The 19,536-nt window shown below is 38.5% G+C and overlaps 1 protein-coding gene across 8 annotated transcripts in view; it reads left to right on the top strand.

Annotated features, from left to right (window-relative positions):
• Nucleotides 1-19,536, top strand: part of THADA (THADA armadillo repeat containing) — a 162,745-nt gene that overhangs the window by 84,344 nt on the left and 58,865 nt on the right. For 5 of the 8 annotated variants that reach the window (XM_069009708.1, XM_069009707.1, XM_069009705.1 and 2 more), the window contains exon 30: nucleotides 16,909-17,024. In XM_069009708.1, the coding sequence (XP_068865809.1) occupies nucleotides 16,909-17,024 (116 nt within the window). Of the gene's footprint in view, nucleotides 1-614; nucleotides 929-8,070; nucleotides 8,202-16,908; nucleotides 17,025-17,612; nucleotides 18,844-19,536 lie in introns of those variants that run through there. The other 3 variants (XM_069009710.1, XM_069009716.1, XM_069009709.1) reach the window with 3 other exon arrangements.

Genomic DNA, 19,536 nt, shown 5'->3' with positions numbered 1-19,536 from the left:
GGTGACACAGTATAAGAACAATATTAAACTATTAGGAAGTGTCCAAAGGAGGTCCATGAGGATGATGAAGGGCCTTGAGGGGAAGCCAAATGAGGAGTGTCTGAGGTCACTTGGTCTCTTCAGCCTGGAGGAGATTGAGGAGAGACCTCATTGCAGTTACAGCTTCCTTGTGAGGGGAAGAGAAGGGGCAGACACTGATCTCTTTACTCTTGTGACCAGTGACAGGAAGAGGTTTAGGTTGGATATCGGGAAAAACAGCAGAGAGTGTGGTTGGGCACTGGACCACACTCCCCAGGGAACTGGTCACAGCAGCAGCCTGACAGAATTCAGGAAGTGTTTGGGCAATGCTCTCAAGCACACAGTGTGACTCGTGGGGATGGTCCTGTGTAGGGCCGGAAGTGATAATAATGTGGATTCTGAGTTGGGTGATGAAAAATGTGGCTTTCAGTGGAGCTGCAGGCAGCTCTTGGACTTGAAGTACCCTGCAGAGCCTCCCTCAGGTTCTGGAAACAGCCTAGGTGTGGTCTAATAGCATGGGGAGATGCTGAGAGGGTGAGGGATGCTTCCAAATTTATCACCTGTCAAGATCCCTTCTTTTCTCTACTTCTCAAAAGGTGCCGGTTGTCTTTGGATCATCATCCTTGATGTTTGGGAGTGTGGAAACCTCCCCCACAGCTTTAAGCAAGCAAAGAATTAATAAGGCTTCTGGAGGAATGATAAGCAGCAGGTGCTTCTATTCTGCCCTCCCTAATTCCTTCTCAGGCTTGTGCCTCTGTTATCTCTACCCTGTTTCCCCTGGCATCTTCACTATCAACTCCCTCCCACTAGCTCTTGTTTCAGATGTTTGCTCCTTTATAACTCTGTTCTGGACCTCATCCTCTCTTACAGAATAGCTGCTATTTTGTTGCTTATTGCACTGGAGTAATTACCATGTTGTCAGAAATGCAGGCCAAGTGTATCTGTATATTGATTTTACTCTGAAGTGTAAACTTCAGATTCAGTACATCTTCGCATCTGCAGTGAATATCTCAATCGCTATTTGGCAGGTAACCTCTGCAGATTGTAGTTGTTCATTCTGGCCTGCTTTTATTGTGGAAAAATGAGCAGTAGTTACTAATTTTTTTGTCAACTATACACAAGTATTTTCTAAGCTGCGGAAAGGTCTTTGTGACAGAAGTGTGTATTGGGAAAGCTTTAAACCTTAAAAATCTGATTTGCCCTTTGTTGGTGCAAATGCATCAACAGTATTAAACCTTTCTTTTTACTATGAGAAATCATTTATGAACTCAACACTTAAAAATTTGACATAAATGGAAGACATGGAGCATTTATAGTTCATACCGAGTTTGACTTGGGTGTGGTTGAATTTTCTTAGCACCTTTTCTTCCTTTCAGCAGTCCAAATGCATGCATTTGTATAGCTTTATAATTTTAAATTTATATTTTAAAAAAATTAAGGTAGGAAAAGCCAACTTCTCTCCGTCCCCACAAAACACTTCTATAGCAAACAAAATGCCTGTTATGTGCTCGTCTCACATTTGTAAAGTGCAAGAAGTCTTTTACTTATTCTTCCAAGTTTCTGTCTTGTTTCATTGGTGAAACAGACACTGCTTGGAAATAGAACAGGAAATGTAAGAGCACAATGTTCACTTTTTTCAAAGGAAATACAGACAGAGCCGTGCTTGAGTGCCTGCTTGATTTTTGTACCTATTGAATTATTTTGTGCCATAAGAAATAACCAGGTAGAGCCTTGGAATGAAGTCACTCTTGAACCCAAACCAACTCATGCCAAGGAAAAAGGTTTAATCATATTGTCAGTATGTTATGTGAAACATGCTACGTGCTTAATACTTTTTAGGTTATTATGTTAATAGAAAAGTAAGTAATATCAACATGAAAATGCATGTGCTATGGTGATGCTGCTGTTTTCCCATCTAGTGAATACTACCCACTTCCAAGAAAGGCCTTGGGAAGCTGTAGAGAGGGACATAGTAACACTGAAAAACTTTACATATACATCCTGTTGCCAGATTTTTTTAGACTTTATTTCCTGATGTAACATCTAATAAAAAACTGTAAGCTCTGTGTGTGTATGCTGTGTTGCAGCATACTGCAGCCTATAGAAAGTCCTGAGGCATTTCTAACGGAAGGGACTTGGTGTCATCACCTTTGGATACCACTTTCTTATGGGAGCCTTGTTGAGCACATAGGATTTCAAACCTCTGTGGTGGTACTAATATTAAAAGTGACCATAAATAGAATGAAATTCATCAAGGGCTTCCAGCAGTAGAAACACCTTTGTTTAATTTGCTGTTTTGAGACAATAATTTATATTTCTGAATTATCATATTGTAAGCTATTATTTTAAAATTAATCAAAATAAAATAAGTTTGTAGCTATTAAAAACTGAGGAGGAATACTGTTCTGACTGTAGTTATTTCTCTTGGATTATTGTACAATAATTAGAAACATTTAAAAACTGTATTGCAGCATCAAGCACCTTCAGTTGACGGAAGTGGAAAAAAAAGCTTATGGAAACCAAAATGTGCATTTTTTGTTTAACAAGTCTTGAAATATACACAATATGGCCTCCTGGTACTCAGTGATCCCTGGTGAGGAAAAAAGTGCCATCTTTGAAACATCACCCTGCCTTTAGCAATAAAAGGAGAATATTGTTTTCCCTAAAAAAATAGGAACTGTTGGTAAAAGTGGTAGAGACACACTGTTAAAGAAGGAAATATAACTACAAAGTATTGTTGCTCTTAGAGTTGTTTCATTTTCATAATTTTTCATTTTTCTGAAAAGCCCTATTGTGCTTCTAGAGAAGAAAAAAAAATTTTTCAAGTTAATGTCTTTCAGACAGATACATTGAATATATAACATTGTCATTTAAATCACATTTGACATAAGAGCTAATAGTTCTAATGACATTTAAAGCTATTTTCAGTCTTGTATAATGTGGTACTTTGTGAACAGTTAAACAAGAAGTTAATTTCCTTTAAAGTTGAATTTGTGAAGTTCTTTGATCACATGGTCCAAATAAATGATCTAATCCTAAATATTTCCTAAGTCAAGTTGCAAGTGTTCTCAAACTTATCACGTCCAGCTCTCAAATTATTACAGCAGTAACTTCTTGGGTTTTTTACTCTCAAAGTGCAGAAGCCTATCAGATTTCCTCAGAATGGGAGATGTTTGTAACCACCATGGCCTTTAACACTTCTTTCCATCAACTCTCTGACTAGTTGAGTCTTGCTCATGTTTTTCTATCAGCCTTTTCCTTTCAGAGGAATTAATGTTCCATCCGAGTGTTATCTTTTAATTCAGTTTTATATCAGTGATATTTATAAAGATTGAATAGGGCAACAGGAAGAAAGGCTTAGAAGTTGGCAGTCAGTTGTACATTTTTTCATTCAGTCAGTACAGGAATGAGGCTTTTAATGGGGTTATCTACATAAAGAATCCCTGGGGTTTTACACAGACAACTTTGTTGAATAGAATTACAGCACCATGATTAGCCACAAAAATCCTCTAAACAGTTGCAGTGTTGTGATTACAGAAGCATAAAGCACTTCAGAGGTGTCCCTGGACACCATTCAGTTTTGGTGCTGTGAACAGGAGGTGTTGTCACAGACCTGAATTAGACAAACTTGATTTGGGTCTTTTTTCTTTAATTAGCCTGTTTTCTTGTGAATAAAATGGGTTATTTTGGGTGACAAGTACAATATTTTCACAGTTTGTACAGTAACTAAAACAGAGGTGCTGAATTTCAGGAATTCTTCCATTTCTTTCATGGTTTATAATACAAAACCTTCATATTCAGTATTGCTACTGTATTGTGCACAATGCTGTCTGTAGGGCATCTCTTCACAGGTTTATGTAGTGAACACTGTAATGTCACCAGTAAGTATTTTATTTTTACCTTTTAACTTGTTTAACAAAAAGCTTTTACTCTCTTGTTATCTGTAACTAGAAGAGAACTCATCCTCCGTAACATCAAGTAAAGAAATTTATAAATAGGTGGACTCCCTTTTTGCAGCTGGTTGGTAATTTTTAATGTATTGTAAGGCTGACAAGACTGATCAAGTGCACAGAAAACACGTAATGGGCTTTGGAGAGGGAAAGAGGGAACTTGGTTTCAAATAAAGTTATTTTGTTTTTCCAAGTGCAGTTAAACCATGGAATTGTGTGGAATTTTAGTAGACTTCTAAACTACCTCTCTGGATTCCCTAACTTCTTACATGTTCTTGCTAGTTCATTTTGTTGTCTTTTTTTTGCCAAATTGAAACATTTTTAATGTTTGAGTTGATTTGAAGCAGCCATACTTCATACTGTTGTATGTGCTTTACTGTGGTTCTAGTTCTGTAGTAAATTTTACGGCTAAAAAACCAGAAAATATGCAGCTTTATGGGATGATTCTTCAACATAAACCATCGATCCCCAGCATAATCTGTTGATAACTAGTGGATCCTTTATGATCAGGATTTAGGAAAGGGTATGGAACAGACACCTCTAGGACTCTAAAGGGTTGCAACACTCTGATAACAGAGATGCACGCAAGATCTGTGTGATGAGGAGCCATTCAGTGTGTGGCGCCTTTTAGCTGCTTTGTATCAGAGACTATGAACAAAGTACTGGAAATATGAGTGAGGGTAGTGGTGCCTTCCACTTGTCTCTGTTCTGCCAAATTGAGACTGTGAAGTGACTTGAAACCACAAGCTCTCCCTGGATTCTGGTTTAGTTTATGTAAAGGTAGTAAAATGAAGTGTTTAATCTGTTAACTAAAGAAACTGTTGATTTTAGTGGGTGATGTTGCAATTGCAGCCGCTGGTAAAGTACAAAAGTTACAGGACTGTGGAGTGGTGGGTGGAGGTGAACACAACCAAGACCAGATTGCTGCTGATTGCAAAGTGATAGTACAGTGAAGAACCCATTGAAGATACTCTTACCACTTGTGTTTGGTGCTTATTTGAATGAAAAAGGGTATGAAGTATATCCTGATAGTCCCTTCCATCACTGATGCAGGGTGGTTTTCAGCTTCTTTGAGCAAATCTGGCATTTACTGAGATGGGTGCCTAGTTGTTCTCACTGGCAGTTTTGAGGCCTTAATGCTAGAAGAATTTGTGTTGGCTCGTGCTCTGCAAACAGCTTGTGCACAGCAGTCCACATGCAGCTGATCATCACTAGTCCTCTGGCTGCCGGGTGTTGCAGCTGCCACAGATCAGCTCGTGGTCCTCCTGGAGCCATTTCAGCAAAAACAAAGAAGATTTAAATATTTGGATATTACTTAAATTTATGTATTTCAATTTGATGTGACTGAAGGGAATGGGGAGCTTGCTTTCATTAGAAACCTGGGTAGGATGTTTGAAATTGTTAAACTTCAGCAGGATGTGGTGTCGAAAAGAGTGGTGGGCATGGTAACATCTGCCATTGGCACCAGTCTGTTCAGAAGGCAGCAACCTCTGTGCAGTTCAATATCCAAAGCTGAGCAGAGGGTTAAGCAGCTTTAAAAAACTATTCTTAGAGACAGCTGAACTCCTCTGGGATAATAAAATCAAAGGCAAGCACGTGCAAATGTTGGAGAAGGTGGTCTTGAGTAAGGGAAAGTGTTGGAAGAACTTGCTTTTCAAAAAAATCTTTTCTACCAAAGAAACTTTTGCTGTTGACATTCCCTTATGTCAAAAACACATCAATTGCATGCAAGTGGAAGAGAGAAGGGGGAAAAATAACAATAAAGAACAGATCTTTCTGACCAGCTTCTAATTCCTCTGAAGAGCCCCAGGAAATTTCATCCTTTTACTCTGGACATTGTCTGTTACTGGTGAATTCACAAAGGCGGTGTTCATCTGCTGTGGTGCTGCTGATTGTAAATCAAAGCGCATGATCTTACTAGAGCTCAGAAAATGTTTGATAGCTTTGAGTTTGGCACTTGCTGCGATAGCGTAGGATGCTTGTTTGTCTGGGGAAAAAATCCACAAGGCGATGAAGCATTGTCACTAATTAAAATCAGAAGGAATAGTTGAGCCATTTGGGGGAGATGTAATCAGCTGACTAGTGAGATTAAACTTTGGGAACAAAAGGCAAATACATTGCAGGTAGAATTCCAAATGTTCAAAGCAGAGATGCAAAATTCATTAATGTTACTCTCTGATTATGCAGTTAGCCCGTTCCTTGCCCTTAAGTTTACCTTGGCTGGGGCACTTGCAGTTAAATGGCACTGTGGAAATTACTGGAAAACATTAACATTAACTTGTTATTGTAAGCTGACATCATGCTGAACCTGATGGGAAGTGAAAATTTATAAATAGCTTGTCCATATGTGTGAGGCAAAAATCTGCTGATCTTCAGCAGTAGCATGATTCATGTATTTGTTGTAGTTTAAACTTCATCGTGAGTTTTCTGTGTTTCTATGAACTTCATAGTTTCAAAAGCTTTGAAGATCAGTGGTCCAACGCTGACAGAGCTCTGAGGAAATACTGTTGATATTTTCTGTGCAGTTTTGGTGGCACAATCTACATCATACTGACACTTAGGTATTCTTCCCTCTGTGTTTTCTGGAGAGCCAAGTGCTTCCTAAAAGAATACTTAAAGCATAATTTTGTCATTTCTTTCTCCCCATTAAATTCTCATGCACATGCCTACTATCTATGAACTGGAACTTAAAGGATTTGAATTCTCTGTCTCTGAGATGCACCCTTTGTATATTTCAAATAAATCACCTAATCTCTGTTTTCTTGCCTGCAAGACTTTATTCTATAATCTTCTATAATATGGGAGAGGAGGGGCATACTGAGAAACAGTATGTGATTACATAAGTAAAAACTTTATTTCTACATCATTCATGGAAAATAAGAGGTGTTGTGTATTTCAGGGAGCCAGTCCTCTTTCAGATGATCTTCCTTGCTGGAAAGTGGCTGTATCCTCATACACCTGTGCTGAACAGTGCTGCCATGTAGTAGTACAATGAGACTGGAAACACAGGAGGGCTGTTTGGTTGAGGATTGTCTTTTCCTTCTTATGTTACAGCTAAGTGGGATCCTTTCACACAAAGTAATTTCTAGATGTTACTGTAATAAAAGAAGAAAAATTAAAATGAAGAGTTTGCATTAGATGCACCTTCCTTTCTCCAGTTGTCTTATGTACTGCCCTTGTAAAGCTGAACTCGTTGTTAATGTTTACACTTGGAATTCAATTTGAATTACCTGGAAGTTAAGCCCACCCATCAGTTATGCTGTCTAGACATACAGTTACTTTTATTGCATGTTTCAGTTGTATGTTCCCTTTTACAGGGATAATTTTGACAGAGGAAAATTCTTGTGAATTCTGCTTGCATTCAGCTGTGTTGCTTTATGTCAGAGGAATTTGGCATTTGAGTTCTGGGTCTGGGCACCAACATGAATGGTGTTTGATGTATCTGCATAGCTGCAGGCCCCAGTGTCCCCCCCCCCCTTGTTACCTGCATCTAACTGTGTGAGAATTTTCTTTAAGGGAGGGACGTTTTCCCTTTTGTTTACACTCAGAGAGGTGCTGCAATCCCTGCCGTGGAAGAGCAATCAATCTTACATAAGTTCAGTAGGCTTTGTAATGTTGGCTTACAGTTCAAACAAAAGAGTGCAGTTGTTAATATTGAGTTCCTCAGTGCAGATGGAGCCATAAGCAGTGACAAAATGCTCGTAAATAAGCAGCAATGGAAGGGAAGTTGATCCTCATTCACAGAGACATGTACGGTCCCAGGTTATGACTGACAATGTACTAATGGGGAAAAGCTTTCAAAAGTTGTAATACAACCTTGAAAGACATTGCCTCTTTTTTTTTTATTACCATGTTTACAGCTAGCTGCACTGGGACTTTTCATGTGTCAAGTTATTCCTCAGACTTTAAAAATACTTAATATTTTTCTTTTGTTTGAGAGAGACTTGTATGTATATTTTCTCTTCTGGCAGTTTAAAATCATTAGTTGAGAGAAGTAAATAGTTTTCTGTAGCTGCAAGTTTTACTTCACTTTATTTTGTAATGTGAATTTGGGAACTGAAAGCATCAAATTTATATAGCTTAGTTCTAATTATTTTCTCAGCTTGTGTGTTAATGCAGACATTCCTGAGGCAGAAGATCACCTCTGCTGAAACCAGCAGAGCTGCGGGGTCAAGTGGCAGTGTACTTCTGAGCACTCTTGATAAACATGTTCATACTACATCTCTTACTGTGTCAGCTTCTTTGTGTCAGTGGCTTAGCTGACAATATTCCTCCTAACTGTAAATATCCCTCAGTAAACAAGAATGTGTGCATTGGTCTTCTGTTTGCATTTGTTTCTTTCATGTGGACATGTGCAGGAGAGCTGTTATGAAGACATAGCCTGGGGAAAAATAATTCCAAGTTGTTTCACTGTCACCCCCAAAAAAAAAGGAAGAGGAAAAAGAAAGCTGGGGTGTGTATGTGTGTAGCTTTATATTCTTTGAGGTAGCTGGATTAAGCCAATGATGGATGGGTTTTTAGGATAGCAGAGTATAGACTTGGAAGAAGAGACTTCATTGTATCCTTCCCGCTGTTTGTTCTGATCAGAAATACAGGCTGAGGACAATTCTCAACTGCTCCCAGCAGTCTGGTGTGTTCATTTCTCTAGACTTTCAGGTTTTGGTTACATGCTGTGGGAATATAATAGGGATGTTTGCAGAGAGTGGAAATACCACCAGCTCCACAGTAGTCTCTTTGATCTCTGCTCAGGCAGGCTGGTTAGGAGGATGTTTGTGAGACCCACTCAGATTTGCCTTCTCTTTCTTTGACTCGTCAGGCAGATTTGCCTTTTTCTTAGCACTGTCTGCTTACTGGGGATTTCTGTTTGCTCATCAGCCAGTCCTTATGCTCTGCCCAGCACATGTACCTTTAGCTGAATGACAGCTTAAAAAGTATCTTAAATCCTAATGATAAAAAAGTCCTGATAATGGTAAAGTCAGACCTCGTATTGGGTTTCTGTGTGAATAAGCAAACCGTGTACTTCTAAGAGAAAATGCAGCTGGGTCTTCCAAGTAAAATGAACCTGATGTTTCCTGGCAGCAAACTTCTCATTGTTTTGTTTTCTCCTAATGAAAATTTTGAGTCACATACACAAATTTAAGCTGCAATTCAAGTTTCATGTTGACTAAAATAGGAAGAAAAACCTAATAATTGCAAGAACTTTGATCTGTGAAATTTCACCTTTTTTGGGCTTGTCTTAGGTAAAAATAGGTTTATCTTAAATGTGACGAACACATTTTTAATTTAATGGATGTTTTGTCTGTCACTGAGAAGAAAGCAACTTTGCTATTTTCAGCATCTTCTAACTTTCATGAGTTATGGCACATTCATAATTTTCAGATTATTAAGTAGCTGTGTTATTCTTGCTGAGTTGTACGGAGTTAACTGGTATTGTATTTTTATTCATTAATTTAGATGTTTTCAAGCCTTTTTTTACTTAATTCAATCAAAACATGCTTGCCTTCATTTTAATCAAAACAACTTTTAATTAATGTGTAAACCCAGCTTCATGAATTTTGGTGGATATATTTGGAAGAAGGATTCAAGTGCCATAATTTTTCATGAATAATAAAGCAAAACTGGGTAATTAAATGATGAAATGTGCTGACAAAACAAAGCTAAAATTCTGGAAAAATTGAATTGTGAGCCAGCTGTTGCTTTAAAGAAAGAAAAAAAAAATGTATAGTTTTCATAAAATTATTTGCAGACAGAAATAGTTGAACTTCAGACTGAGTTTATTAGTCCATACAAAAATAAATTTAAGGAAGCAATATTCATATGCAATCATATAATGTATCTGGCAGAAATAATAATCTGATCTGTTAGTTGTGGAACTACTATTATGTAATGAAAGACTTCTGAGAAAGGAAATAGTAGGAACAAAGGGGGTGATGCCTGTAATAATTTCATATATATAAATGATCTAGGACTGTGAGAAGAATGATGGCTTTTCTAACACATCTGTTTGTGGGTGACAAGAGAATTGATAAACATTTGGAATTCCTCTTCAGTATACTGCCATTTAAATGGGGAAATAAATTCAGAATATTTACTCTCTCCCACAAACACCGGATAGAAACTTCTCTCATAATTAAATACCTCAGGTGAAGAAAATTCTTGATGACTGTAATAGCACTGATCTATCCACAGAGTTGCTAAACCTCAGTGTGGCAGAGTCTGGGTCATGAGGATGCAGTGCCCGGTGCAGCACCTTTGTGTCCCCTGGTTCTGGACTCATTTTAAACTCTGCAATGTGCATGGTGGCTTTTGTCTGGGAGATCAGCATGGACTGCAGGCACCGTGTTCATGCCATACTCCCTGGTGATAAAGCATTGTATTTCTTTTCCACAAATACAAATTTTTAACAGAGCAGGGTGGTAAGCAGATAGTTATAAACTCGCCTATCTATTTTTGTGTGGATATCTTATTGGAAAACTGGGGATGGTAGGTGAAGTTTTTAGTCCCATTGTAATTATCATGCTGGCACTTTTCTTCTTTAAGAAAAAAAGGGGATTTTAAGGACTTGTTTTTCCCTGGAGCTAATTATTGTAACTTTGAACTTTTTATCATACTAATAAAAATGCCTTCACCTGTCACAGCAGCTTGCCAGTTTTTATCTACATGGTTGTAATAAAAAAAAATTGGAACTTAATTTCAGAATACAGAGATAACTTGGCAGTTGTTTTTATCGTAGAAGAAGAATAAAGTTTTATCTGCCTTTAAATGAGAGAAGAAAGGAAAAACTGTGTTTGAGGTTTTTTTCACTAGCATGTTAATACTCAGGCAAAAGCTTTTGATGGAACAGTTCTGAAAACCCATGTTTAGCTTAGTAAATCTTCTTACTGCTGCCATTTTGCAAGCGCCCTTTTTTTTTTTGCCTTCCCATGTTACTTCAACCTTCATAGCTTGGTGAGTGGCATATTTTGGAAAGCTCAGTATTTACACAGTGTTTTCTTTCAGCTGCTGAAACATCTGTATTCTCTGTATTTTTTTAGGGAGTTAAAGGATCTGTGTTGAGGATGTAAAGTTTCAGGTGATGTCAGTTTGGTTTTTTGGTTTGTATTTTCTTTTCCCCCCAGTAAGCACTGAAATGAACACTGGGAGCATTGTTGCAGTCTTGCACTTAGGAATGTGAATATTTGTATTGTATACTTCATTTCATCCAAACATAGCTGAGGGCATGCATGAAAAAGTTTTTATTGCTTTGGGTCATCTTAAGGGGAGGAAAGCTTAGTGTTGCTACTTCACCGAGAAGCGTGCAACCGTATAACCTCCTGTTTTTGGAAAATCTCACTGTTTGAAAAAGGCACTTGGTGCAGCCACATGCAATGCAAACGTGCTCAACTACACCAGGTATCCACCTAATCACTGTTTTATGTTGGAAATTAAAAGTTTGTTATGAACTTCAGAAACCTTAGTTTCTCCCATAAAATTGCTGCTAATGCTACAAAATGTTGATTTTAATTTGTTAGAAAATGTGTCATGCTAGATCAACTTTGTGGCTATTGAAAGGTTGTGCTATATTTGCAGTGTCTCTGTATGTACGCAGGAGAACTCTTGGCATCAAAAAAAGTTTGCAGTAGGTAAATTTTGTGTTTGATAGTTTTCCTCTGTCACTACATTCCTTCATTATTTTAATTGTGTCCCAGCAATTCCAGCTGATATGAGAGCTGCTAAAGATAATGATCTGCTGCTTATCATATCAAAGTTAGCGCGGGGGAAAAAATGTCTCTTCCTGCTTCTCATGATTTATATTTTTGACTTAGCTGATGTCTAACCATTTAAGTATTTGTTTTTTGTTTTTTTTTTTTTAAAAAGCAATATGCATTTTTTTTCACTTAATCATCTAAAATGAACACTTTGAAAGTAGCAGATGTTATGTTTTAAGGCCTTCTTGGGTACAGAGAAAACACTCAACTTTCTCATGTCATGACAGAGCAAGACAGAAGTCTCAGTGTGGCATCTGAAAGCACGCTGTTGGCTGGGGGATGGATGTGAACAGGACAGAAGGATGTGTGTCCTGATAGACCAGCAGGGAACCAAGCCGGCTGTTTCTTTTTTTCTCTTCCCTCCTCCACCCTTCTCTGCTTTTTCCCCTTTCCTTGAGGCTTCTACAGCTGAAAAACCAGGGTGAAACACTGACAACTCCAAGGAAGGTACTGGAAGGTGGGAGTGGCTGAAGAGCAGAACATGGCTTTATTGGCATGCTGAGTCCTTGGGTTTTGTTCATTAGGGTTGTACTAGTTTGAAAACAAACCAGTGGGAGGTACCAAGTCAGAATAACAATTTAATAGGGAAATCAAAAAAATAAAGGCAGAAAACACTGGGTCAGGATACAGCCTGACACCCTGTTAGGGTGGTGGTAGCAGTCCAATAAAATGGTGGCTGCAGTCCTCCTGAAGTGATGGATGGGGTTCTGTTGAAGCAGTGATCCCGTAGAAGGGTCTGGTCTTCCTCAGAAGGTCCAGTGGTGGCTGTGTAGCTCCTGTCCTCTGGGAATCCAGTGGAAAGGGTGTCTGTGGTGTTTGGAATCTCAGATTATATCCAGGATGGAATGCTTGGTTCCTCCCTCTGGGTGGAGCATCTCACAATGGGATGATGAGTCATGAGGCCAGGCATTGATGGCCTCATTAACAGAAGATGGTCTGCAGGGAGTTATCTCTGAGTCATGCAGCAAGGCATTGATGGGCCATTAACAGCAAGATAGTCTGGGGGGAGGAGGCAAGGAAACACTGCCCCACCTGATTTCCACTGCTCATGAGGATGGTAATAGAATACACTGCGACCCAGGACAAGGATATAGTATCACACCTGGGCTGGCTTGGCAGGGTTTGTTTGGTTTTTTTCTATGTTATTTTGCACTGAATAGTCATCCCATGGCAGGTGCTTTTACCTGCAGCATCTTAGGACATTCTGGCTCAGAGTTAGAACCTTGTGGGCTGAGTAGTCTCAGAATGATCCATCATTGGACACTTGCCCGTCATCACGTATCAAGATATCTGGACTTCCCATGGCTTGCACTGTTTTAACAACCCTTGCCCAGGTTGATGGACTGTCTCTGCTGTTCTGTTGGTGTAGCAGCTGGATAGGCTGTTCAGGAGCCAGGATAATACACCAAGAGGGGAGGAAAAGGTTTCTGGGCATCCATGAACTCACCGTCTTTAATGCAGCATTCCACAGAACTACAGACAGTACCTTTTCTCAGTGAAGTGTTGTATCTATTAAAAAGAATCACTGTCAGCCAATAAGTCTTCATAAACCTTCCTCCACAGATGGTGCAAATCTTTGGTAAAACTAACTTTAAAAAAGAAAAAAAAAATCATTAATATATTGCCTTTGTGTAATAAAAAAACAATGCCACATACACAAGGAACACCATGACCTCACTGCATTTATGCGTGAGGAATTCAGCAGAGGCTTTTAAATCATGTAGTATTTTGGACTTGAGGAGAGCCATGCGCTGGAAAGCCTGTCTATTTTATTATTTATATCAAACAGTCTCGTAAAACTTGCTACCTGCTCAAGCAAACATTGCCTGGCTTGTAGTCTTAGATCATGGAAGCCACATGGAAGCCAAGAATGACACATCACAGGTGATGGAAGTGAAGAACTACCAAGGCTAACTTTTATACATTACTTGTTTGGTTACCTCTGGTTTTAGCTTATGTTAAGTAAGGCTTTGTATACAACATGCTGATGTTAATTACAATTTCCAATTTAGCTAAGGCATTCTAAAATCTCGTGCTGAAAAAAGAATTTCTTTGGGGAAAGGTTTCTAGGTGTCTGAAATTTGGTGAGGGTGCCTGAATAGCTGATAGAGGGCTTGCAGTGAAATACCAAGAAAATCAGGATTTTGTTTATGTCAAAAAAAGTCAGAACACGCTAAATCATAGTTGAGCATTTTCTCTGATGGATGCCAGCACTTTTCAAGAGTGCATCAAACTCTTACATGAGTTGCACCTTTTAATTCTTCTTCTTAAATATGGCTCGTGTCCTGTGATTTTTACCATCTGAATAGTATTGAAAGGATGTGGTTCATATAGAGAATTAACTCCAGAGGAGTTTTGGTTGCACTTTCAGTACTGAATTTCCTACCTGGACAAATTTAAAGCCACCAAATTGACCTCTGTAGTATACACAGTTCTTTCTCTTTCAAGACCTTTAGCTTGAACTAGCGAACTACTTAGGTTTCCTCTGCCTCTACACAGAAGGCACTTTGAGAGTTGTTTTCAAAGAGATTAAATTAATTTAAGCTTCTAGGAAAAAATATGATAGCTCCTTCATAACTGTGAAACAGATTTTATATTATTGCTTAGAGGTAAATCCATTGTCATTCCTGGAAATGAACACAAGCACAGACGAATAAAATTGGAAAGGTTAAGGCACCAAATGGTTTTCAGTTAGCAGAGGATATAAAAAGCAGTAAAAGCTTCTGCATAAATATTATTTTCCATTTTTGTTCTTTCTTCTATCGTGTGTATGACTTAACAGGGGTTAAGGGCAAGCCACAAAAGATATAGAGTAACTATTAGTAGTGGCAGCTTAGTACATCAGTTTTCATGAAGGTTAATTTGAGTAGGTACTTACGTAAACCATTTTAATAAGCAAACACTTGTACAGGCAAGAGCAGACTAAAGGAGAGGACTCAAGGTAGAGATGTCTGGTGACACTTTGAAATGTTTGCAAGGTTGTGCTTCTGCAAAGCATTTTGTAGAAAAAGGTCAAGGTTCAAAAAGGTCTTGGAAAGGCCGTCTTAAAAAAATGCTATCAACAAAATGATGTTCAGTTCAGAGGACTTAGGAATATGTAAAAAAAGACAAAAAGACAAGCTACTTCTCCCGGATGTGTCTTGCCTACAGAGCACCTGCTAACAAAGGGAGATGGGAGTTTATTTCATTGTTCCTGTCAAAGGGCCCCGGTGGGATCTCTGTGTTTAATAAGTGCCTCACTAGGAAAAAATCTGGACTGACTGAACAGTGTTCAGAGAACAGTTGTTTGCTGTAAGGGCAGGGGTGGGAGCAGACAAGAACACCTTCCCTCAAGAGCTTGGATTTTGAGGGTGAAAGACTAGAGGAGGTTGCATACAACTGTTCCAGGATCTGCTTTCTTGGCTGTTTTCAGGATTAGGACAGTCAGGCATTTGTTTTATCCAAGAATTTTTAGACCCTGCCTCAGTGTTTGTATGGATTAGATAGTCTCTTGACATCTCTTCTGTTTCTGTGCTTATTTGAAACAACTGCAGCTGTTTTTCCACTTGAATGATTTCACAAAAAACTAAAACAGATGAAATTGTGTCAAGTTAATGCTATGTGGCAGTGCTTGTATTTCCAAAACAAGCAAACAAACAAAAAAATATAACCCCCGGAGCAAGTGACAGCTGGAATGTGGAAAATTAGGATCTGAGATCTAAAAATCTGGATACAAAGGTTTTTCTTTTCCCAAAGTGAAGTGAAGGCCCAGCTTGATCCATTGGCCATTAAATTGTCACTTTGCAAGTAGGAAGTGCTAATACTCTCACATGTCAAGAGTGTTTCCATATAAAATGCTCACAATATGTATTTTCAGAAATGGTCTGGTAATACATCTTTAAGCTTCCTAAATTCTGCACATGGTCAGTTTCAGTAAATAATGGGGGATGTACTTTTTCAATTTGCATAGAAGCCCTTTCTTTAAATGTAACTTACCTGTGTAAGTGAACAGCGTTTCAAATTTTGAGGCTGTAAGGCAAAATGCCTTATGCTGAGCAAGATCTTTTCCATTAGGCTTCACTACTGCACCATGCATTTCCATGTGTTTCTGTTTAAAAATTAGCTCACCTAGGTGATTGCTGTTCTCTTGTGTGTGAATGGGGAAAGTTAAACCCAACTGGGATGATAGGGGTGGTGTCGCTTGTGTTGAGCGTGTGTCATGCACCATCTGCCACATGCAGGATGGGTACTACAAGGGGCTGGTCTTGCAGAGTCCCTCTCCACTGTGCAGTTGGTATCAGCTTTCTTACACTACCCAATATTTTCATGTCATGCTTAGATGACAATACTTTTTTTTTAACAAATGTTTTTCTTAATACTTTTCTATATATTCAGTGCTACTTGAAAAAAACTGTTTTCAAATAGCAAAGGAGGGTCTTTGAGAACATACATTTTTTTGTTCTGTTAACTGCCTGACCAGAAAGCTACAGATCTTGATTTCTATTCTGGTACCTTGAATTCTTCCCTTCATCATAGCTTGGACATGTCTGTTAGGCTTTTATATGAATCTCTGGAGGAGAACGTGTAGAACCCCCAGTACAGGGGCTCAGTCTGCTCAGTCCTTCGAAAGGGAAGGTGTGAGCATCTCCCTGCTCTGTGAAACCCAACTGCCCATGGTGTTTGACTGGGGCCTGGAATGAAGATTCTCAGGAGCAGGAATAAAAATACTTTTCTGTCAGCACTTCAGAGTGGTTACAGATGGTAATTCCCTTTCCTGTCTCCTTGGTTGTACTTGTACAGTGCAAGCTGCCCCGCTCCATCAGTGTGCCAAACTGCCAGTCTGCTCCCCAGGCAGTTGTGCTGGCACTGGGGAGCAAATGGCACAGCAAGAAAGTTGAAAGTTGAGGGATGCTTGAGTTGGGAAAGGCCAGAGGAGTGGTGTTCATCCAGCTGCCTTCTGTTCACTTCATGGAGGTTAACATCTTCTAGCACTTTCTGTTGCTTTGTTCTTGTGCGAAAAATGAGTTATAAAGATAAGGCAACTTAAGGATTTAAGGATTCTGTCTGCTGCAAGGCCAAGTGAATACATGTTTTTCCTTGAGTAATAGTTGTTCATTTTGCAGGTGACTGTTTCATCTTACAGTTATTTAGAGGAAAAGCAGTGGCTAGAAACTCTTACTTTCAATTTTTTTTTTTTTTTTTTTTAAATTTAGGTTTTTCACCTGCTGCAGTCGTACCTAGAATCAAACCAGTTTGCTAGTTTGGACTTCCAGCAGGGACTGGGCAACATCATTACCTGTATGGGAACCAAGCTGTGGCTGGCTAAAAGGTAAGATAAAACACAAAATACCTGATTTATAAACATAATTTACTAATGTATGGAAGACTTTGTTGATTTTTAAAATTATTATTATTTTAACGAAGTGGACAGATTTATTTGTCTTGGAAGTATGTACAAGTTATACACCTTACTGGCTTGCTGATTTTTAATCAAAATATTTTTTTTTTCCAAAAGTGAGGATGAAAAAGCATTCTAGTCCAGTCATTAAAGAAAAAAGTAACTGTGCATGAACATTCCTACAGAGACAGACATTTTGAGGATAACTGTTGCTTCTTGGCTAAGAAAAATATGCCACGTATATGAGGTTTTTACATTACTGTTTTTCTGACTTTGACCTTTACAGAAAATTAGTAGGAAAATGTCATAGCAATTGTTTAAATTAAGAGTGTTTAGCTGCCCACAAACAATCCAAGATAGATTTAGAAATATTTTTCATAAGTTCATCTTCAGGTGACCTACATACAACTAACTTGCTCTTTCTTTCTTTTTTTCTTCCTTTCTTTTCTTTCTCTGTTTCTCTCTCTCTCTTCCTCTTTCTGTCTTTCTTCCCCTCTTTCCTTCTCTACTTTATCTCAGCAATTGTTTTTGAGAATTCCAACCCATGGGAATTCCCACTCAGAACTTCAAAGTAATCAGTTGTGGACAAAGAGCACAGATAGATAACTGGGAATATCCCATCTTTTGCACTGTGGAGTGAGGTCACCAGTGCAGCTAGTGTGGATCTCTGATAAAACCTGAGTAATTTTCTGGTTGTCAAAACCAAAACCCTTAGAGGTTTGGAGAAAGGGGGTGTCTAGTGGGTGGAAGAAATCTATCAGTGTTAACTGAGTTGGGGTAATGAAGATAGATTTGATCTTTGGGAATTACAGAAGTGTCTCCTCAAAGAGTGAGGGTGATGATGTGGCAGATAAAACTTGGTGCAAATAATTGGAAAATGGTGCTCATGAACAAAGTCTGGACTTTACCTGGGGAAGGAGTGGTTGACTGAGCAGATTTTTTTTGTTTGAAAAAATTACTCTTGTTCTTGGTAATGCCCAGGAGGGGAGGGGGAAAATAGCATAAAAAGAATGGAAGAAAAACACAGAAAACACATCTATGTTAGTGTATTAATTTGTATTGTATATTTAAATATTGTGTAAACCTCAAAGAAGATACAGTAGGAATCAGAAGCAGTGTAAAGACTGACAACAAGTATAAAACAGTTTCTACTTGGGGACTCATTAAATAGACTGAGATTTTTTTTTTTTTTAATCATGGAAAAGGGACAACTGAGGGATGTGAAATATGAGTCACATAGAAAGGGACAGGAAATTAGCATCCTATCCAAGGTGGCAGATGTAAAAGAAACAAACTAATGAAGTTTTTAATGTAATTTTAATTTGGCTTTGGAACTCTGTGATATAAGATAGTCTTGGTTTTAAACCTGTCTGAATTTTTAAGCAACGATTTAATGGAGTCATGGAAGGGAAGTCCAGTGAGGTTACTGAGTATGTAGACATCACAACTGGCTCAAGAAGTTCTTCAGCAACCTTGAGGGTTGAGACAGAGGTTTTGGCAAGTGTCGCCATTGTTACACTTCCATTTCTTGTGCACCTGCTCTCTGCTCCAGCTGGAGACATCATGGTGGATTTGGTGGGCCTTTTGACTTGAATCAGTGTAAGCATTTTTAAGTGTTTACAAGAGAATGTTAATTTGCATAACTAAATTAAATTCACTGATACTGTTATAAAGAGTAAAAACCCAAACACTAGAGACCAAATTCGATAGAAAGATACTCATGCTAAGTAATTCAAATGTCTTTCTCTTGCAGCAAATATGTAAGGTCTGGGCTCTGTTCATTACAGATTTTAAATAAATTCTGTATTTGAACTATTTTTTCAGAACTGCCCTTTTTAATACATCAGTCACATTAGTGCTGACTGGTTGGGTTTTTAGTTAGGTTTTTTTGATTCTTTTATTATCATCTCTGGAAAGGAAAACTTTTCAGGCCCTCTCTAAGAAATTATTGTGCACAGTAAGGTATTTTCCTGAAGAGAAGTATTTTCTCTTTCAGTTGCCTGTAAAAAGTAGGCTGTATGTGCTGATATTAAGTCCCTGTCAGCAGCACATTTTCATTTTGTCAGTTTGTTGTAGCCTCCTTGTCATAGTCTTGCATTCTCCATAATGCAGTCAATGCTATACATAAAGTATTTTAGAATGTCTTGTCTCCCCAGATAGTAAAATTTTATGTTATGAGCATACAGCCTTGCAATACGAACTTAAAGCATTGGGTTTTTGAATGACAGAAATTATTTTTGCAAATTTCTGATGTACCTTACTGTTCTTGCACACTTTGAGCCAAGGTGTGTTTCCTGCCTTCCTTCCAGCCTTCCATCCATCCATCCATCCATCCATCCATCCATCCATCCATCCATCCATCCATCCATCCTGCCCTCCATAACTCTCTTAACTTTCTGCTTGAGATAAATGTATTCAGTTAAAAAAAAGCAAAGGAATAAAC

Source organism: Aphelocoma coerulescens, chromosome 3 (genome assembly GCF_041296385.1).
Source record: "Aphelocoma coerulescens isolate FSJ_1873_10779 chromosome 3, UR_Acoe_1.0, whole genome shotgun sequence".
In the NCBI taxonomy this organism is placed as follows: Eukaryota; Metazoa; Chordata; class Aves; order Passeriformes; family Corvidae; genus Aphelocoma; species Aphelocoma coerulescens.
Note: the sequence above shows the minus strand (reverse complement) of the source record. Positions and strands in the feature narration are given on the sequence as shown.